Source organism: Halichoeres trimaculatus, unplaced genomic scaffold, assembly GCF_033239565.1.
Source record: "Halichoeres trimaculatus isolate MK-OKI-2021-1 unplaced genomic scaffold, fHalTri1.1 fHalTri1_scaffold_12, whole genome shotgun sequence".
NCBI classification, from domain to species: Eukaryota; Metazoa; Chordata; class Actinopteri; order Labriformes; family Labridae; genus Halichoeres; species Halichoeres trimaculatus.
The window spans coordinates 26,579,336-26,600,924 of NW_027437190.1; the positions used below are offsets into that span (position 1 = coordinate 26,579,336).

A 21,589-nucleotide genomic window follows, 5' to 3' on the forward strand; every position below is an offset into this window, starting at 1 on the left:
TAAATCAGACATTAACATGATCCAGAAACACAGGTGATTTCTGGGACCATTTGTGGTCTAATAAAATCAAAATATTTTCTTTTTGGAAACCATGGACACCAAGTCCTCCACTCTAGTCCACTCAGCTTGTTATCACCTTACAGTTACAACACAAGCATCCATGGTGATGCAAGGTTCATTAGAGGCCACTGCATGAGCAGCCAAACCATATTTTGGTTCAGTAGTAGAGGAATCCAGTTGCCAGAACTGGTCCATATGCAGCCATTTAAACATTTGATGCATGCATACAGAATCTTAACTCTTCAGTTCTCAAATGTTAAGAAAGTATTTGAAAACAGAGGTGATACAACACAGAGGGAAACATGCCCCAACTGTGAAAAATATTGCTTGAAGTTTATACTCTTGATGAAAGACTTGATTTTTTTTTTTTTTTGCTTCAACGCCTGATGTTGTCTTTACACAGTTTAAACTCCATGTATGTTTTTTTTATTAACAGTTTACAGTGTCTTTTTTACGGAACTGGAGTTGTTTATACTGAATCTATTGATGCAGTGCTGTTGTGGTGTTAGCCTGGAGTCTAGCACATCTTCAGGGTTCTAGTGTAGTCCATGTCTCATCAGATCAGAGCTGTTTTGACGATGACCTAATGAGAGGGGTCAGAACGTTACAGTTAATGATGCCACGGACAAACACTAAATGTAAATTATCATTTATTTCACATGAGATAGCATCACGATACACAAATCAATCATCCATCACAGTTCTGATGTGCAAGTGTTTATCTTCAGGTGATGATGATAATGAGTGGGTTGAGAAGATGTCGGGCCTGTTTCATGAAGCAAATGGTTACCTGATTGCTGATTAAGAAACAGCTAAGAATCTGAAACTAATTTAACCATGATAACATGTCAACATGCTTCAGGACTCAGGCTCTTTGTCTTCAGACAGAAAGATTCCCATTCCTTCTCCCTGATAGATCAGAGAATACAGATGTGAGCATCTCAGGTGTTACTGTAACATCAAAAGTAATGAAATTTGGTCTTCGTCTCCTCCGTAAGTGTAAATTTCTGTTAGTTCCATTTTCACTCTTTGAATAAATGAGCAGTATTATGATTGAGAACGATACAACTTGACAACACATCAATGTATGCATGCTTGGAATGGGTACACTTTTAGTGAATCTTGCTGAAGAGCCAAACTAAGTGCTTTCAGAGTTATTTAGGCAGGACTGAAACTGTGTGTGGAAAACATGCAAGTTTTCTTCATATCGTCATCATTAAAGTTTCTGTCAGTCCTGCCACTCAGCCAGACCGGATACATTTCTTTCATTTCATTTCATCATTTCACCCCCTCTGAATCATGTCAACATTTTGGCAGTGCTTTTGCAAAATAATATTGCCAAATTTCCAGCCAACCTATCAAAAGATCGATCATACGTTTGATTTTCAGTGGAGCACACGCAGAAAGTTAATTTCACTGATTGAGACGAGTTAAAAAATGCTAAGCTGCTGTTAATTGAGAACAGAACAGACAGAGCCCTGCCTGGGATCTCATCAAAACCTCCTCATTTACACACGCACATATACCTGCATTCACAAACACACACACACACACATTCATACTCATGACTAAGATGAACAGTATGATCCCTTTTCAGTCTGTTTTCCCTTCACAAGTGAAACCAAAAAGCGAGTTTCGGGCAGCATCCAGGTAGGGTGAGGTGAGTGGTGGTGAGAGAAAGCTTGCACAGCAGACAAGCTTCATCTACATAAGGCCATCTCTGAACATGTGTGGGTTACAACCAGCAGTTTATGTCCGCCATCTTTAAATCAGCACAGAAGTGGTCAGGGTGGGTTCATCACTAGACAGATTCCTGAAAACTGACATCACAGTTTGTCCATAGAGAAAGAGTGTGTGTGTTTTCCTCCTCACATTGTTCATTCAGAGGGACCAGCAGCAGCGAATCATCACAGACTTTGACCACTCCAGGAAATCCAAAGAAAGATCCTGAACCTGTCCCTGTCCAGGTGCAGTTTTACTCTTTAGACTTCCTCACAGCCAACACAGTGCTTTTGCATTTTCCTGAAACGGATGCTTGAATTTCCCTTCCATCCCCGCTGTGCCCCAGTGCCATCTCTCAGTCCTTTGGGTGCTGGGAGCAGGGGATGTTGTTTGGCGCACCGGTGAGCTCCAGTTTAGTAGTCTCTCCTATAAAGGCTCCCTGGCCCTTCTTCAGCTTTCATCTCTTTTTAAGTCTTTTTATTTTTATTTTGCATCAGTGTCTAGACAGTGTTGCGCGGCGTGCCATTTAGTGCAACAGCTTTGTTGCAGGGTGAGCCCACCGCCTGGGATCCCGCTGGACGCTGGGTGGAAACTCCGACCTCAAACACTTCATGGATGGCCTTCCGGAAACAGTGGAAGTTGTAGTCTATTAATCCTGAGGAGGGAATGAAGAAACAAAACATCTTGTGTTGACTCATTCATGTGTGTAGGTTTTAGACAATTAAGTTTCATTCTTCACAAGGTGGGGTCCCAGGATACCCAGGGGTCCAAGAACCATTGCTATAGCGTCAAAAAAGCATTCCAACAAACTGGGATCTCTTGCACCAATGAAATTGGCTTTTCTTTTTCCAGTACTCTCGCCCAAATGTAGTTTTTGCCACGAGATCAATCCTCTTGAAAAGTCGTTCGGTTTATAGTTTGCAACTCTCGAACAAAAACTCAAAACCATAAAACACCTCGATGCAGTGGCGTGCACAGACTTTTTGAAGGGCAGGGGTGGACAGAAACAAAATGCACTCACAACATGTGTTTTTGTCCCCAAAGAGAGCAGTTTATCATATTTTAACTACATAAAAGGACAGTTAAGGGTATTTTGCAACCAGGAGGGCACTTTGGCACACATTTTGGCTCCTGAGGGGGCACTTCAGTGTGTGTTTTTCAACAATTGGGCCTCCTCTGTGCACACCACTGCCTCAAGTTGGAGTTTTAATGTCAGAGTCAACATTTTCTCAAAATGAATTACTTGGAAAGTTTGATATAGTTCAGGTCTGTTGTTGCATAGTACAGAATTAAACAGCCTTGATATTATGCAAATCAGTGTTACAATAATGAGGGGTCCCTGGAAAATGTCTCACCTGAAGGGGTCCTTGGTCTAAAAAGGTTAGAGAACCTCTGTTGTAAGGGTAGTTTCAATATTGTGAATCTACCAGATAAGGAGTGTTAAACAAATTAGGCTACAAAGTTGCGTTTTAAGATTTCAAACTTTTTTCTCAAAATTAGTCTCCTAAAAACTCCCAACTTTGTAAAATCACTGGAGCTCCCTTTAATTCACTTAATAGCAGAACAGGTCCCCTTGTTAAAACTTCATTCACCCGTGGAAGAAATAAAAAAATCCTGACAAAAGGCCACATCACCTTTAGCCAATTTAAGCCGAATGTGCTCTGAGGGACCACACAGCTCTCTGACAGTTTACCTTTGCGCTCAAAGCTCTCCTCTCGCAGGATGCAGACAAGGGCCAGGAACTTTGTGACCTCTTTCAGGTACAGCACAGTGGTGTTGTTGAGCTTGATGATGGCCATGGACTCCTTGTCGTAAGCACTGCCGCTGCCGTCTTCCCTCAGACTGGTGTGGCACGGCGTAACACAAAGGAGTTCAGGGGGAAGGAAGTGGATTAATTAAGCAAAGAGACGATTAATTAGGTTACGCTTCAGTGAAAGTCCCCTCGGACAGCACATGGGTGAACTCTCTTTAAGCACTGGGTCATTACAGGAAGTTCAAGTAAAAATTCTTTAACTGACTTTTATTTGACTGTAAAAAGTCAAGTAAGGCTAAAAAACACCTCTTCTGCTGTTAATAAGACGATGTATACACTCACCCATAGATACAGGAGACGTCAATGACCACATCGATCATATCACAGCACAGCTCATAAGACTGCATGTCGACAGGGGAGCTGTCTGTGGCGATGTAGATCTTACTGACCACATCAAACAGGAAGGCCTTCTCAATCCCTGAATTCTAAGAGGAGACAAAGAGAGAGGTGGGTGTTGAAAAATATTAATGTAGTAAAGAATCAGTGTTCTGGTGAAGAGGAACTTTGATAGTTGGACAGTACGAGTGGGTGGTATAATGACAAATGCTGTGCGATGAGATTTCCCCCAGGCAGCAGCTAATGTTTTCTTTCATTAATAATTAGCATGACGTATGTTCATGACTAATTGTTCGCTCTATTACATGTCAGTCAGCATGAAATCTCATTCCCTTGAAGTGAAGGAAAGCTGATTTCCTGAAAGAACATAATTTGTCCAACCAGCTGACTTAAATGTTGTACTAAAAAGAGGCTGAAGGTTTCACATGGCTGTCAAACCCAAGGTTGTGCAAAACATTTGCCAATACACAACATCTACACAACTAAACAGACAGGTTTTCTTTTTTTGAGTATTAAGTGACATAACATGATCTTAGCAAAAAACTGCAAGTCATTCCTAATCCAGAGTCTGATGTCAGTGAAGAAAACAAAAGCTCTTTGAAGTGCTGTGCATTAATTAAACATGAGATATAAACATTTTTCCAAAAGGACTTGAAAAGGATGCCAGTGTTGAATTAAAGGCAAAGAGGTCTAAAGCTAAGACAGTAGTTTTAATCACTGTCTCACACTTTCACCTTTTTATAAGGTGCTTTTAGGCCAGAAAGGGGTCCAAGAACTTTAAAGAACTTGAAGTTACTGAGAAACATACCAAAGAACCAAAAGGCCTCAAACAAAGAGTGGTTAATACTCATCAATGATTCTTGTTGCCTAGTCCTGTTTGTTTTTTTGATTTTTACCTCTGCCAATGAGGTTATGTTTTGGGAGGGTTGTCTGTCTGTCTATCTGTGAACAACATAACTCAAAAACTAACAGAACGGATCTTCTTGAAAGTTTCAGGACATGTTCAAAATGGGATAAGGAAGAAGTGATTCAATTTTGGAGGTGATCCCAATCACTATCTGGACCAAGGACTTTCTAAAAGGTTCCTTAACATAGTGAAATAGGGCTATTTTCACCACATGTGTATATAACTCCACAATAAACGGTCGGATTGCTTTGCAAAACAATACAAGACAAGGTCAACATAATTTCTGACAGATGTAAAAGTACAATACATATCCTGGTAATATTCTGGGTACTAAGATCCGGAATATGAAATATGTACTGGGTCATCATAATTTTCAATACTGGCAGGAAAAAAATATTGTACAAACCTGCAACTAACACCAAATTGTAGCAGACAGTCTGCTGAAAGGGAGTACAACATTAAAGTAGGACTAAAGTGTTGTGTGACAATCATAATATGCTTGAGGTCTGCGCTCTCTGAGTGCTTTGCTAGTTATTTATGTTTTCACCGCCAAAACAGTTTACTCCGATTAGAGTAGATCAAACATATCAGTTAAGAGACGTCTGGAGAAAAAAAATAATAATTGCAACATGCCACTAGAGGGCAGTAAGACAAAAACAAAGGTCATTCAGCAGAAAACACACCATAAAAGGAGACGGACATGCCAACTTCAACATGTGTAGCACTTCACTTAGCCTGTTAGCATGGAGAATATTCAGCCTGTGCTGGGTTTAGATCATGCTTTATTCCACTACAGATGGATTTGTTGACACGAGCATGGAGACTGGCGCTAGTAGCGGACATTTGAGGTTGAAGCTGTTTCAAGACCAAACAGCAACCTCTGTTCTAAAATTACACACCAAGCCAAAAAAGCAGTTTTAAAAGCAGAAATTAAGCTATTACAGCCTGGTTCAAAAAAATGTCTCCTGTCTGAGTCGCTAACCTTACTATCGGCACGCATTGTACGTAGGGTGAATTTTTTCTAACTCTGCGGTTCAGAGGATATTAAGATAGCGAGCTCAGGCGCTCTATAGCTGTACACAAAGCCCTTGCCACTACCAATATGGCCATTAAAGCCAATGTGCTTCATTTTCTGTTTCAGAAACAGATGGCTGACGTCAGGGAGACTACATCCATGTTTTATACAGTCTATGTTCAAGACGGCGAAAACAGCTTTGACTGGCGAAACACCTGACTGCTCTGCTGTTTAAAACATGAAGACAGCAGGTATGGAAATGTTCATCTTTCAGGCCAAAGTTCCTGGACATCTGGATAGTACTCCCCCCTTGGAGGGTATCATTTCTACCCCAGAACTACATTTATACCCTAGTTCCTGCAGTCGAAAAATAAGTAGTTCCTCAAAAAGTCTCTTGTTTCCAGGGGAAAATCCTGTGGTGGAAAAGCACCTTTATACAACCAAAGAAAAGAAATATAAAGGAAATATAATACATTAAATTATTTCCATTTTTAAGATAATTCCCAGCATGTGCTTTGCATGTTCTCTGGTGTTATTCAGAATGTATCACTAAGAGTGTGTTCGTGCTAAAACTCCTGCAACATCCACAGACTGGCAGTAAAATCAAAGGCTGTCGTGTGATTGGAGGAACAGCTAACCATAAAGTGGCATCAGAGCTGGCAGTGACTCACATTATGCAGCCTGTCACACGTAAATCACGCTGCTCAATGACAATCTTACAACTCATTCACACAGTGTTGTTACGGGCTGTTCTTTACTTACAGAAATGAAGATGTTGAGGAGGTTCTCCAGGGTGGGGAGCTGAGGGATGAGCTTCTGCACCACTTTGCTGAAGGCCTCAAAGATGGAGTGGTCATAAATACTTGTCAAGTAAAAGCTGAATGACAGAGGAAAAAAAAGTGTACAAAAAAAGGAAGTGAGTAAGCAGTTACATAGAGGAAACACTTCTCAGTTCCTCAAAACACACGAAAGCAGGTAAAAATACAGAGAGTCACGAGATCACATGATAGACACTGCACGGAAGAAAGAGCGGATAATCAAAGCCTGATTCTGACAGAAAAACACATCAGTAACTATAAAATATCAGCCAACAGTTCTCTCCACATGGCTACAGTATAACTCTTTACACATGACTGATGTTTGGTCACTGGCATAAACGAAGGTCAGACCCAGAGGAAGCTCTTGGTTTATAAGACTGTCTGCAAACACTTGGCAGGAGCTCAACTTCACCACGCTTTGCAGGGAAGACAGCATCGTAAAGCACCATAAGGCAGGGAGAGGAAAAAAAAACCTTCACTGTGCCACTAAATAAACAGAAGCGCTTTGGCAGTCTGACAGGAGTGAACAACAATCTCACCTCACATAAAACTGAAAGCTGTGTGAGCCAACACAGCCCAAACATCAACAGTGGAGCTGCTGTGGAGCTTACCGAGGTCAGGAAGGACAGTCTGTTTAATGTAATGCAACATATTTACTCTTCCTGAATGATGTTCTCAGGTCAAGTGCTGCTGAAAGTGATTGTGTTTTTTTCTTGTGAACCTTTGCTTTAGTTTCATGGACAAATTGTGGTTTATGCATGTTTTTGATGGTTCTTAGAGTCTTTAAAATGCCATTCAGACATTTTGAATTTTACTTTTTTTAAGCTGTTTTTAGTATGCTTGTTGCCCGACAGTTGATTATGGCTTATGAATCAGCATCTAAATAATAAAAATCTCAACTCTAGCTTCCCAAATGCAGATTTTTGGTTGTGTTATTTTGCCCTTTAGACCTTTGGATGATGACTTCACAGCAGCTCTGGTATCTGAAGCATTCAGGTTGTTGTTTCTTCATTAAGAGCTCTGAGAGGAATCTCACAGTGGAGAGTGATGCAGGCCGTCTGTACATACTGACCTCACAAAACTAAACACTCACGCACCACTAACAGCGCCCGGTCGACTCTTTCCTGCTTCTGTTTTTCTTTTGTGGCTCTCAAAGTGTCCCTCAACTTACTGCTGACGCACAAACTGAAATATGTATGACATTAAAATTTGACATTATGTAAAAACAAACCAACAGAATTCCTACTCTGGGATTTGATCATAAGCTACATGCCTGTGGTAATGACGATGTTTCATGCACAACTGTCAAACTGGGTGAAAACAGAAAACACAGAAAGAATAGTGAAAGATGCACTTTATGCTGACATGTTAACACCTTAGTGGCACAAACCACAACCTATTTTAACACAAGTGGCTGCCAGAAACACTCCAAAGTACTCTCAATATCTGATTTTAGAGATTAGGAACCTTTGGGGATTCTTTAAGTAAATAAAAAAAGTTACAAAAGAAGATTAAATTTTCCTTATTTCAGAGATATATTAATAAAAAAATTCTAAAAAGACAAAAGTGATGCATAAGCAGATTATGTTTTCTCTCTGCACCATTATAAGCTGATCACATCATATCTAAAAAAAACTCTTACATCACAAGCAGTAAAGAGAAACGCAGAACTCATGGTTACAGTTTGGTAGATTTGCTGAATAAGCGTCAAACAGTCTTTTTAGTGAGAATCATGGTTCATCTGTAGCGTTATTTAGTGACGTGCCTGCTCTGACGTCCGTTGTTGTGATATTACTTGTGTTAAACTAAACTACAGGGACACAGCTGTCTGTTTAGAGTGAGTTACTCTGACACTGTGTTGTTTGAATGCTGCTGTTGTGTGACCAAAAATCAATCCAGGTCTAAAAATAAATGTACACCACCAGGTAAAAGGTTTGAGCCTCTTCATCCGCTGCATCGAGCTGGAGAAGTGTCATCACACCACGAGTAGCTCTACAATTAGCTCTGCAGTTCAGTAACATCAGAGTACACAGGCCTAAGCTCAGTTTATGACCACAGAGACAGAAAATCATTTTTCATGGAGATTTAAATGTATCTGATTAGCTATTGTGCCCAGCTGTTGGAGCTCATTTCTAAGCTGCTGCTGAATTTTATGATCAACTTTGTGAAAAACTGCTCTAAAATCCTGCTGTTCAGCTTTGTAAATTATGTTTTTCTCTTGCTAATGTTTGAGTAACCATTACATCAGCAGGTAGCTCTGGCTGCTTGTTGATTTCTGGGTGAGGAATCTTTTTCAGCTTGGTGCAAATGTAGCAATAAACTCAAGCAAAGTTGAATAAAATGTACCTGAGATGCAGCTTCTCTAAGCTAGCGTCCGCCAGGTCGTCGTTCGCTCTCTGATGGATGTCCCTCTGGGTCTCGATCTTGTGGTCATCTGAGAGGCCGTCCACTTTGTGTATGAACACCTCAAAGTTGATTTCAGGGTTGACTCTGTAGGCTCGTGACACGGTGAGGTGGAGCCTGCCCAGAGCCTCCACATAATCGTCCTGAAAGAGAGATTTTTTTTTAGATCAGGGCTTGAAATTGACTGAAAAAATTTGATGTATATATTCTACAACTCAACAATTAATTGCCTGCTTTGTATTTAAAATTTTCTCCTCTGTTTAGATGCACAAAAAGAGACACAGTATAATAACAATGGCACACTTAATTGCTGTCATTACAAACAGGAAAATCAAGCCATGCTGTCCATTAGACGTGTTACAGGCACAGCAGGTATGAGGAACTGTGCTGCTATTGTTGTCCAAGACAGCACGACAAAATCGAGTCTCCTCAGAAATCTCAGTGTGACGAGCTGCTGAGACTAATTGAATCTGATGCACCTCCTCGAGAACAAATAAACCCTGTGATCAGATCAGCCGTGGATAACATCATCGCTGAGATTATTTCTTGAAAGCACTTAAGATCATGTGGATAATGCTGGCACAAAGCCACGGTGTGTAATGGTCCTTTATTACTGCTGCTCTGGCTGTTTATCACTCACTTCCTTCACAAGAGTTTCTTTGTATCACAAGATCCTGGACTCAAAAGAAGTTTGTTTTAATAATGTGTGCAGATTTACTTGATTAAGGTGGAAAACAAGAAGCAAATCTGAAACATGACACAGATTTTCAAACTCACAGCTGGTAAAAACCCTGGAAGTGGTGCTGTGAAACAACAAATAAACTTTCTAGTGTTGTCACGATACCAAAATTATGATTCGATACGATACCTGCCTAAAAAATTTCGATATCGATACTTATCGATACCATGGCAAACTTAAAATAGGAGAAAATGAATAAAATAAACTGCTTGGAGAGAAGGCTGCCTCAAGCGAGTTTTTTGACATCTGTTTGTGTGTCTGTGGGGCTAAGGGAGATTTGTAAATTGTTCTAATATTTAAGAAAACACACACACACACCCACAAAGTATTATATATTATATGCAGAATCAGCTCCTAGAGGGAACCTAAACTCATTTATTGTTCTCAAGAATAATTTAACTAAATAGAAAACCAGAAAATAATAATTGTTGTACAGTAACCAGCAGGTAAAATAACAATGCCAGACTTAAACAGCCATCTATTGTTTTTATGCTCAGCACACTGTAGTTTAGCCTACACAGTGTGTTGATACACTGAAAAGTACCCTTTTAACATGAATACTCTTAAAAAAAGGTGTACCCGTGTTATTTCAGCTCTTTTACAGATGCAACACTTTAGTGTCTCCTATAGGTTTCTTCGTTAAAGTTCGAAAACTACTTGTCACTTATTTAAACTGACAACACCACACAGCTCCGTGACTCTGGGCTGCGTGTGCTCCACAGCTCATGTGTTTATGACGCTGATTATTCGTCGTATCAACAACAAGTCGTAGTGAACTAGTTTTCTTGTCACAAAGTAATTGACACTCGTTTGACTTTTGTGTTTGGGCTCGTCGTTTGAATCTATCACTCTTGCTCTTTAAAGAGGTGAGGATGCTGGACGGTGAGGCGCTTCATCATGTTTGTAGTGTCTCCGTGTGTGTGTCGGTCGTAAGCTTTACAGACGGCCTTTGATACGTGTATTAGCTTACGACGCTGCCCCGACTGTCGGGTTCGCACACAGAGTAATGGCAAATTTCGCTCCGTGCACCGGCTTTTTCGACAAGCTGCGGCCGGTTCACAGTAGCGCTAGAGCCATGTCTGTAACTCCGTCTGTACGTTTGCATGCAGCTTAAGAAATCAAACTGTGAGTTTGTCAGCGCGAGATCGGATAATTAAGATGCACGTTAACAACTTCGTCGGACTGAAAACGGCCAAGCATCGACTCGCGAAGCTAATACAGGCTCACTGTCCAACTTAACAACAACACACACAGTTTGGAAAGAGAGCAAGTCTCCGCCCACTTCAGAGAGGAGAGAGGACCCAGCTCGGTGGCTGCAGTCACTCAAGTTGCCTGAGTCAAAATGTCTCTGATTCAGACGAAAAATTGCCTTGGAGTATCGATACTTAAAACACGTGGTATCGTTTACTTTTTGAAAACACGTGGTATCGATACTTTCTCAGTATCGGTATATCGTGCAACCTACTTTCTATGTTTCTTATACTATTTAAGTACCAAATCAATCACTTTTTTCATGTTCTCTACCTGAGCATCGATGACAAATATTAAAGCTCCAGTTCCTCTGAAGATCATCTCATAGTCAAAGGTGGGATCGAAGAAGTCGACCTGACCCGGGAAGTCCCAGATCTGGAAGTTTACAAAGGAGCTGCTGGAGATGTCGTCCTTGTAAATCTTGTTGGTGCTTTCCAAAAACAAGGTCTCATTGGGGGACATTTTGTGGAACACCACCTGAAATGAAAAGAGAGTTTATGTTATGGTCATATATCATATAGTGGTAGCCCGGTTAGAATGACGAGGGGTTTGTTTCTTACTTTACATTTATAAGGCGTTGAATACCAAACTGACGCACGTCACAGTCGACAAGTCACTATTGACAAGCAAACTTTCAGTGACCATGGAATAAATATCTGAGTAACTCCTGCATCCACTTATTGACTTTGCTTTATAAACTACATGGATGAGCATTTCAGGCAAAAATACTATTTGCTACTCAATGCTAACTATTGGCTATTTTTTTAAATAGTTTATCTCACGTTTTAGGTTTCTTCTTTCATTTGTTTGTTTGTTGAATCACAGTTTCCCATTCAGAACTTGCCATGAAGTTTTTTTTCTCAGATAATTGGTCATTTTTCTTAAAACTATTCCAAAAAGAAAACTCTACACATCGAGATTAGGCACAAATATATAATAAAAATTTGAAAAAATCTTTTTGTTTTTGTTTTTTCTTCATTAGCCACATAAAAATGGCAATGGGCCTGTAAAAAACACTGTTGTTCTCAAAGAGCTGACTATACCAGCAGTTATATATTTGTCCACCAGGCATAAAAGCAGAAAGACATCATTCAGACATCACATGCAGAGAAGGAGGGAAAAGGGCAAAACTTTGCAGACTCATATGTAACTCCTCCTGATGTAACTCGTGTTGCTCTACACTACACTCAAGCTGCATGCTTTATTACAGTTTATAACAGCTGAAAAATGAGTTTAGTTCAGTTCAACGAAACTGAGATCATCAGATTTTCTTTCTGTTTAGGAGGCTGAAAGAAGAACAATAAATTGAGATTTGAAGGTGTCTTTTTAAAACACACCCCATACATGTGTTTCTGTAGCCAGCATATGTGAGAGTCACACTATAGACAGCCTGATTCTACCTCCCCTTTGAATTTTAACATCAATAATAAACTATTATGGAAGGCACAACTGCATCTCATCTATTATTCAACTACAGGGCCATTTGGAAAGAGGTAGACTTGTCTTGAAGAATATGATCACGCAAAAGTAACCCTGTTCAAGTTAAGGATGGTTTACGATCAGGATGAGGTGGGCGACAGCTCTATGGTGCCCTGGGTTTTTTGTTGTTGACTGGGTTTTAATATTTTAAGGTCACAAAGTGTTGCCTGGCAAATTTTGACCACATAAGTGGGTGTTATGTAAGGGCTATTTATGGTCATGGATCTTTCAAGAGCTTTGTCATCATCTTCTGAATTAATCTGTGATGCAGGTTTTAAGTTAAGTGAGACTGTAAATGTTGTCCTAAATCTGTGCCCACAGACGACAGGGGTTTTGAAAGTTATTTCTAAGGCCATGCAGTGAGTCCCACTACAGAGTCTGCCTGGAAAATCACTTATTACAGCATTATTTTCAAGATTTGTCCCTTTTGCACAATTATATTAATATTAATATAATATTTATATTTATATAATAATTATATAATATTAATTTAGTGATTTAGAGAATAGTAAACCTCATTCCATCCTTACTTCTGAGAGACCTAGACCCTTTTGATCACTACCCCTTTTTTTTATTCCCATCATGTTACTAACCTGTCAAAAATACACTTTTGAGTAAGACAATAGTCTTCCAAGTATTTTTTTTTAGATTACACAACTTTTTCAATGTTTTATTGGCCAATGAGCCAACTTTCAAAAAAACTATTGCTGGCATTAAATTTATGAACAATGCCATTTTTCAGGCTCGGTATCTGAAATTGTATTTTGGCTCTTTATACTTTTCTTATTATATACTTTTCTGGATTTGGGGTATTAATCTAGAATTACTATTGAAATAAAATCACAGCAAACTTTCTTTTACATGTAATGCCACATGTGATTAAGCCTTTGACAGCATCCATAACCAGTAAGGTCTACCTATTACCATGATGCATATTCAAGGAAGAAGGCAAAAGATATCAGACTTTGCACTCCGTTAATACTACTTACTTTGAAGATAGCATTGCTACTGTTATTGTGATTTATTTGATAATGCACAGCACTGATAATTCCCGCACACAATTCCCAGTGGTTCTCCCTAAACTCATTTCAAAACAGTGGACTGTATCTGACAAACTGCAGGTGCTCTCTGTCTGTCTGCTGCACTGATTTGGAACCGAGTGTTGTGACTTGCAGTAATGAAGGTGTGGTCGCTTTGCTGTCATGTGAGTTCTTCACATCAGACCTGCCCTGTGCCTCACAGCTGGGTGGTGCTGAGATATATTTGGCATGTTGGACAAGTTGTTAACCAAACAGTCACATGCTGCTTTGTGTCCACACATCAGTGAAGATGCACCTTGCGTCTCTGTCCACACCTGGTTAATAATTAGCTACTATAGCTACGCGAACGTTTGCTAACACTTTAGGTGAGCTACTTAACCGTGTTGGAGCAGTAAATTTAGTCCTCCTCTCTCTTGTAGCTGGAAATATTGTGTTCTTGGCTATCATCACTTACAACATGCTAAAGTACCTCGCTAGCTATTTTGGCTAACGTCCCATTTACTTGCATGGAGCAGGGGAAGGCACCGCTCGCCTCGGAATGCTAGTAGTTTATCATCCCTCCTCCTTACCTTCTGTATCGATGATTTTCCACTTCTTCTCAACCCCATGAGCAGGATTCTCGGTTTGCTATCGGACGGTGCCGGGCTGTCCTCGATATCGGCCTCCTCTTCACCATAACCGAAATCTTTGGGGAACGAGTCTGCAACCCCGTAGCTGTCAGCCAGCTGTTCCACCTCGTACTGAATCGACATTTTGACCTAACGACGGTCGCTTCCCCTCTATCCCCCCCTTACTTTTCTGTCACCACACCCGTGTTTGAATCAGAAGATGAGTATCCTCTACAAACGAACGTCATTCACTGAAACAGTTTGTCAATAATGCCCAAGCTCTTTGGAAACACCGAGCGTGATCCCACACATTTCCTAAGGATTTCCTCTTCGTTGAAAAAAACTAACCCTTTTATCCCACCCCTGAGCTCTGATTGGCTGTCTGAATTGAAATCCAAAATGTGATTAGTCGAGCTGCTTGTCATTCTAGTGAGGTTTGACGGTGTCACCTGACTAGTACTCGGACTTGTTTTGTGACCTATCACCCAAACAAGGACCTAATTCACCCTTCAAATAAAAGTTTTAAGTTGTTTGAGTTTGTAGTCAAAACACTGCACAGTTGAGATTTTTTTTTTTGCTTGAATGGGGTAGAACGTTTAAGAATAGCTGTTACGAAACGGACTAAATTAAAGTAGGTATTGCCGGTGGCTTCTATTTCTACCAGTAGGTGGCAACCGAAATCTGCAATAGTGAGAATGCGGCGTTCAATGTCCTAACAAAATCTTGAGATGAACTGGAAATGGTCGCTGTACTGATTCTTAAATACAAGCTGTGTTTGTTATATATTGGAAAGTTAGTTCTCATTTTGAAAAGGAATTGAAATTTAAAATCCTAAGCTAAAACTATTGAAAGAGAGAAAATCAAAACTATGAAAAAAGGCATTCTCAAGTTATAAGAAATGGAGGTTATGATCTCATTTTGCAGGTTTTTATTACATCTTTATTCGATAAAGTCAGTTGAAGACACCAATCAGTAAAAGCATTATTTATTTATTTATCTATCTATCCAAGTGTTTTTTTGTTGTTGTTGTTGTTGTTTTTTTTTACCATTGCCCTTTTCGACACATGCCGTATTTTTGAACGAGTAGCACTTGAATGCAGCGCCCAGCCTAGCATACTGCCGGTTGCTTGAAGGTAGTTGGTAATCGAAACTTAACTTTACCGGCGGCTCTAACCTGTGTTGTAACCGGGTGTGCGTTGTTCAGCGGGACAAAAACCGAGTATATCACGGGGAAAGACAACATTTCATCATGTCACACCACAGAGTAAGCGCGTTTTCAATTCATCTTACATTCAAGTTATGTGGAAACTGTTTCATGTCAATAACTGAAAACTAGCTTTAAGCTAACATTAGCAAAACTGAAAAGCTGTAACCTGTTAATCAATGAGTGAACCAAACACCTGGGACAAATTGTGTCTCCGTAGTCAGTTAGAGCTGAGTTCGTGGATGAACTTCAGATGTGAGCCAGTTATATAATATCAACTTACCAACTGCAGACTTATTTATTAAAATATATTATCTGCATTAGCTTATAATTTGTTGAATCTGCAACCGTTTGGAAAACATTTGCGGAATCAATACACTTCAACATTTGGTGGCTAATTAAGTGTCATTTTTGCATCTGTAACATCTTAATTCAAACCAGGTTAATCAAATAGGTAAAAGTTTAAGAATTAGTTGATATAAAATTGCAAATTTTTCCTCCTACAGGCTCAGGACCCTAAAAGGGAACAGTTCAGGAGATATCTGGAGAAAGCTGGTGTTGTTGACAGTCTCACAAGTGGTAATGATTTTTTTATTTTTTATTTTTTGTAAGATGATTTGTTCCACTGAGCTTTGGGCCTGTTCAAAAACATCACCTTATAATGAAAATCAAAGTGAATGGCATGTCAGAGATGTACTTTTGTTAATTAAAATGTTATCAGTGGTTTGGTCAGCACAAGTAAGTCTAAGTATTTTGTATAAATGTTTGATACCCAGCTTTGTTATTAATGCTTTAATGCAATCTTGTATTCTCTTTTGTTTCTTAGTCCTTGTGGCTTTATATGAAACCCAAGACAGACCCAGCAATGCTTTGGAGTATCCTTCATTGTACACACACGTAGAAAGCACAACTGCATGCTGCCTATAAATCAAGCAAAGCAACTCTGAAAAAATGTATTCAGGAATAAACTACTTTAAGGAGGCAAAGTGTTTTAGTGGATCCTTTAACAAGCCTCTTTCAGATTTGTAAAGCAGCATCTTGGTACTGCTGACTCAAACTCAGAGGACACAGAGGCCCTGCAGCAGGAGGTGCGTGACCTGAGGCAGAGGTGTGCGCGTCTGACAGAGGAAAACAAAGACCTCAAGACTAGGGTAAGCTCAGGCTGGCAGAACTATCAGATAGTTGTTTTTATTTTCAGATTGTGTCTGTGCTGCTGTGTCCTCCATGAATACCAAAACAGGTGCCAACACAAGGGGCCCCATGTATCCAATCCAATAATATATCCACCTCTATTTATGAATGAATCACTCTTAAATTTCAAGTTGTGGTGGGACAGAAGAGTAAAAACTAAGATATAAATGGAAAAAAGCTGATCAGGTAAACTGATGGAGTTTCTTTTTCCTCTTTCTAGCTCCAACGTTATGAACCTGAAGATGGTGCCACAGCTGACTAACCCTGAGCAGAGCTTCAGTTTTTTTCTTTTTAAATACATACATACTGATGTCACTTTAAACTAAAAGAAAAGACGACACTGTCTAGAGAAAGCCAACAATTTTTTATATGGCTGTGCTGTTTTGTTTTTGTAAATCCAAGTTTCTAATTTGTTTCTTATAGTCTAACTTATTCTCTGTGTTTGTAAATATATTTTTCTTTCCTGTCAATTGAAAAGTTTTTCAAACCAAAGTGCCTCCCCCACAAGACTGCACATGTGGGTTCTTTAAAAAAGGGGAGTTTTGTTTGAGTGTTCTGTGTTAGAAATTAAACAATGAATGATATTTCTGTAAGTGACTTTATTTTGCTGCCATGGAAAAACTTCCAGATCCAAATAGCAACAAGTAAGAAAGACACGTGTATATTTTTTATTTTATAAGATCTGGTTAAGGTAAAACTTAAGCAAAATATACTGAAAACCAAATAAAGCACAGCCTGTAATAAGTTACCATGTATCACTTGACTAATTCATAAAAGAACATCAGTCAGGCCTTTTCTTTCCTGACACTTCCACCCAATAAACAAAAATCCTGAGAATAAATAAAATTAAAAAACTGAACACATGAAGAGTAAAAAAATGAACAATCATAGTTTTGAGTAATAAAGTCATCAAACAATATCTTCAGTAAATGATATGTTAGGCTGTTTTGATGTTACCCAGGAGTAAATAGTGAAGCTGCTATAGGAGGCATTTAGTTGTCATGGATTAAATGGGTCACTCCCCCCACCCCACAGCCACTCACAACCCTCTGAAGAAAGAATCAATTTTTCTTCTATTTTCTCCAACTATCTTTTTATGTACAAATATACAGATTACTGTTAAATAGGCAAACTAATTTACATGTTCTGTGCATACATTTATTACACAGGTAACACAGGTAGAAAAACACGCAAAACTAATATAAACTCATTTTCTGAGTCAATTATTTTACTGCAATTTTATTTTTGATACAATTTTAGGGACTGTACACGCAGGATGCAAAAAATTAATCCATTCTGTAAAACTAAGATAAGAAGAGCAATAACAATATCACATGCAAGTTCCTGAGTGAGAAAGTTCTTTTTTATTTTTCACCATAGATAGTTATGATGGCATGTGCACCACTTGAGCTGCTCGTTTTTGCACAGTGCACCAACTGACTTGTTCAAACTTTGTTAGGCAAACAAACCACACAAAAAAATGATTCATCTTGTGATGTGGATTTTTCTCCTCTAGCACTGCAGATGATGACATAATTTGTGGTTGAATTTTAAATTTGCAGGTCTGTTGCTCTTCTGCTGCTTGTGTTACTTGCCATCGATGTTTTGCAGTTAGAGGAAGGAGGTCTGGAGTTGTTCCTTGATCCTGAGCTGGATCTGCCCACTGACTCAGGAGAAGAGGGTCGGCTCTGATGTTTGGGATCTGGCTTTCGAGCTGACGGGGCTCCATTACTGGGTTTTGTTCCCCCGTATGAATCTGTGTCTGAGCTTTTACTCTCTAACACCGTTGAGCATTTGAAAGATCCATGAGCTCTGAACGGCTTCCTTGCTGCTCCTACTGGCAGTGTTGTGAAGGAGGAAGAGTGAGTGGCCTTCTGTGGGCATTTTGGAGAGTCTGGGCTCCCTTGCTCACTTCTCTCATCCTCCTTGGTATGTGGAAGGCGATGCAAAAAGTCCTCAGGCTCGTGCTTTTTATTAATCAGGGAGTCGCAGCACGATGAGCACGGTGCATTGGTGGACAAATTGCAGTTACAGTCCTGAGGGCTCCTAGCTGAACATCTAGAGTCCTCTAAATCATGCTGCAGGGGCAGCTCGCTCTGCAGAGGGAGAAAAGATGAAGGTTTGATTAGGTTTGGGTACATGATGTTCCCCTGCACCCTCTCCATCAGGAGGTTGTAGTCACTGGGTGCAGAGGCAATCGTTGCCTTTCTGGGGGCACATATTTGCACCACTGATTCCTTTTTGCACTTGTTGACATAGAATTCCTCAAGTTCCTCCCCCTCACCTCTAAGGTGTGGGTAGAAGTCCAGGATGCCCTTTTTGATCTTCTTGTAACTCAGGTGCATGATCTCCAAGATGTTGAGAAAGAGAGAAATCCCAGCAATGCACTGCATGAACACCATAAAGACACTTTTTTCTGTTGGTCTGGAAACGTAGCAGTCCACAGCGTTGGGACAAGGATCCCGCTCACACTTGAAAAGTGGGTAGAGGTGGAAGCCATAGAGAAGGTACTGGCCTGTCATGAAGGCCACTTCCACAACAGAGCGGGTGACAACATGAGCTACATATGTTCGCAGCAGAGAACCCCTCAGAGGAGCTTTGTTCAGCTTCCCCTGATCCAGCTGCTTCATCTCCCGCTCTATCCTCTTCCTGGCTTCTGCCAACTCCACATCCACCAATTCCAGCTCCTTCCTGAGCAGAGCCTTCTTCTTCTGTCGAGCTTTTTCCAGCGCCCGCAGTCTGTACAGAGCATGGCCCATGTAAACCAGCGAGGGAGAGGACACAAAAATGACCTGCAGCACCCAGTAGCGGATGAGTGATATTGGAAAAGCCAGGTCGTAGCAAACATTTCTGCACCCAGGCTGCTCGGTGTTACAGATGAAGTCGGCCTGCTCGTCGTTCCAGACATCTTCAGCTGCTACACCAAGGACTAGCATGCGAAAAATGAACAGGATGGTAAGCCAGATCTTTCCTACCATGGTAGAATGGATATGCACCTCCTCCAAAATCCCCCCGAGGAAGTTCCAATCCCCCATCTTCACTCTGCCATTATGACTGGTAGAAAATCAGAAAGAGAAAAAAAAAACTCAGCAGGTTAAAGGATAAAACCACAACAAACATGTATTTATAATGACTAAGGTACTGTCAGACTGAGTTACCACAGCTGAAAAGAGGACAACTTGAAGGTAAACATCATAAAATTGATAAAAAAAGGATTATTTTTTCATAAAAGAAAATGATGTTTTACCCCTTAGTTGAAAAAATAAAACATTTTCTAGTAGGGAACTCTCTATTTACCTTGCAGCAGCATGGACGGACTGCCGGTGGTGACTTAAATCTCCTCGGGTCATACGGCCCTGACGCGGTCACCAAAAAGATTTTAAAAATCGTTGGCACCCTCCACATGAGTCCCTGCACATTACCCAAACTTCCGTGACCCGCCTCTGTTCCCGTGTTTGTCTGGCACAAAGTGTGAGCAACTGAACTGCTGAGGGAAAGCTGCCAACTCTGACTAAAGAAAGTCAATACTGACAGCTATAGCCATGCGTTTAGATCATTGCCTCACAGCTATGGGGTGTAACATGGGAACTGACCCCAATCTCTGCAGGTCAGAGTGTTTGTTTTTGTAATTGTCTGGATAAAACAGCTTTTTGACGGATTTTCAACCTTTCTAGAGACCTTTCCAGAAAAACACAAGAAACATTCTGCTGCAGATAGGAAAACCCTCTGAAAGTATTTGTGTTTGTTCTTTTGGGCACAGACTACATCTGTGGGAGTTAATCAAGTTTTTCCAAACAGATGCATCTCAAGGCTTTTGATTTGTTATCATTCAACTATTCCAGTCAGTTTTGCTCCATACGTTCAGAAAAAGGAATTAGTCTGGCACCAGAATCCCAACTCACCACCAATCCAAACAGGCCTTGTACAATCAATAGTTTTCCTCTATAGTGAAATCGTCAATAAGTCACCATGTCCCATTTCATACCCTGCTGGTCCTAGCTTGATGTAATTATGTTCTCATGAAAACAACACAATATTTTAATCCATCCACAACAAATCCATCAGAATGGATTACAATGTGCCAAATGCTGTTTGCAAACTTCAGCACATCCAATCCTGAGTATCTTTGACCTCCTATGGATGCCAAGTGAGCGTTTTATCCCATATGGAATGTTTGTTATATTGTTCTGTGGCAATATATGGCAAAAAAAAAAACTATCTATAAGTGATGAAGTATATGTTATGTACCATTTTGTCCCCAAGATTCAACCTTCAAGCTTCTTTAGACTTTTTTTTTTTTCATTTGCGTCAACCTCGACCTGAACTTTTCCCCTCTGACCCAAACTTTCTCATTCTGAACAGAACAGAATTGATCCACATGGGTCTGGTTCAAAGACATCAGAGGTAGAGAGGGTCACTCTGGGGTTACAAACTGAGAAAATCCCAGTGCTATTTCCTCTTGTTTTTCTTCTGGATAAAACAATCAATTTTCACTTACACTTCAGCTGCAGGGCATACTATGGATTACTGTCTGTCACCATTGCTTCAAAATATCATGTTTTTGTAGACTACCAACAACAATTAGAATAGTTTGCTGGTGCATCACATAGCATTTTCTTGTATATATATATATATATATATATATATATATATATATATATATATATATATATATATATATATATATATATATATATATATATATAGAGAGAGAGAGAGAGAGAGAGAGAGAGAGAGAGAGAGAGAGAGAGAGAGAGAGAGAGAGAGAGAGATAGATAGATAGATAGATAGATATAGATAAATAGATATAGCTATATAGATATATGTGTGTGTATATTGTTTGTTTGTTTGTTTGTTTGTTTGTATATTGACATAAAAATGGACAATAGATTGAGGTTGTCTGTCAGCTTAAAATGTCAACAGCACAGGCGTGTGGATGTCACTCTAATGGACCCTGTGATCCTGTGTTTTGATTATTTAAGTGTAATTTTTGACTGTTTTCT

General features: G+C 39.9%; 3 protein-coding genes across 3 annotated transcripts; 1 reads left to right on the forward strand and 2 right to left on the reverse strand.

Annotated features, from left to right (window-relative positions):
- Nucleotides 1-723: 723 nt before the first annotated feature.
- rragca (Ras-related GTP binding Ca) lies at nucleotides 724-14,542 on the reverse strand. Its single transcript, XM_074684385.1, has 7 exons — nucleotides 14,153-14,542; nucleotides 11,338-11,541; nucleotides 9,018-9,217; nucleotides 6,616-6,730; nucleotides 3,878-4,020; nucleotides 3,476-3,624; nucleotides 724-2,437 (listed from the first exon to the last, which is right to left on the reverse strand). Exons 1-7 carry the CDS (start codon nucleotides 14,333-14,335, stop codon nucleotides 2,283-2,285), a joined length of 1,149 nt encoding a protein of 382 aa, XP_074540486.1. The 5' UTR covers nucleotides 14,336-14,542; the 3' UTR covers nucleotides 724-2,282.
- A 748-nt stretch (nucleotides 14,543-15,290) lies between these two features.
- LOC141801078 (c-Myc-binding protein-like) lies at nucleotides 15,291-17,422 on the forward strand. The gene is made up of 5 exons (XM_074683977.1): nucleotides 15,291-15,455; nucleotides 15,902-15,974; nucleotides 16,222-16,270; nucleotides 16,417-16,546; nucleotides 16,807-17,422. Exons 1-5 carry the CDS (start codon nucleotides 15,441-15,443, stop codon nucleotides 16,846-16,848), a joined length of 309 nt encoding a protein of 102 aa, XP_074540078.1. The 5' UTR covers nucleotides 15,291-15,440; the 3' UTR covers nucleotides 16,849-17,422.
- Nucleotides 17,423-18,136: 714 nt separating this feature from the next.
- On the reverse strand, nucleotides 18,137-19,936 carry gja9a (gap junction protein alpha 9a). The gene is made up of 2 exons (XM_074683561.1): nucleotides 19,884-19,936; nucleotides 18,137-19,640 (listed from the first exon to the last, which is right to left on the reverse strand). Exons 1-2 carry the CDS (start codon nucleotides 19,934-19,936, stop codon nucleotides 18,137-18,139), a joined length of 1,557 nt encoding a protein of 518 aa, XP_074539662.1.
- Nucleotides 19,937-21,589: the final 1,653 nt, after the last annotated feature.

What these genes read in the sequence shown, in the direction of transcription:
- rragca (XM_074684385.1), bottom strand. Translation starts at nt 14,335, where the DNA reads ATGTCGATTCAGTACGAGGTGGAACAGCTGGCTGACAGCTACGGGGTT. An exon ending in TCCTCAACATCTTCATTTCT is followed by an intron (nt 4,021 to 6,615) that starts GTAAGTAAAGAA and finishes GTCTCCTCTTAG; the next exon opens with AATTCAGGGATTGAGAAGGC. An exon ending in GACGTCTCCTGTATCTATGG is followed by an intron (nt 3,625 to 3,877) that starts GTGAGTGTATAC and finishes GTGCCACACCAG; the next exon opens with TCTGAGGGAAGACGGCAGCG.
- LOC141801078 (XM_074683977.1), top strand. An exon ending in TGTTGACAGTCTCACAAGTG is followed by an intron (nt 15,975 to 16,221) that starts GTAATGATTTTT and finishes TTTGTTTCTTAG; the next exon opens with TCCTTGTGGCTTTATATGAA. An exon ending in AGACCCAGCAATGCTTTGGA is followed by an intron (nt 16,271 to 16,416) that starts GTATCCTTCATT and finishes AGCCTCTTTCAG; the next exon opens with ATTTGTAAAGCAGCATCTTG.
- gja9a (XM_074683561.1), bottom strand. Translation starts at nt 19,936, where the DNA reads ATGACCCGAGGAGATTTAAGTCACCACCGGCAGTCCGTCCATGCTGCT. An exon ending in TCCGTCCATGCTGCTGCAAG is followed by an intron (nt 19,641 to 19,883) that starts GTAAATAGAGAG and finishes ATTTTCTACCAG; the next exon opens with TCATAATGGCAGAGTGAAGA.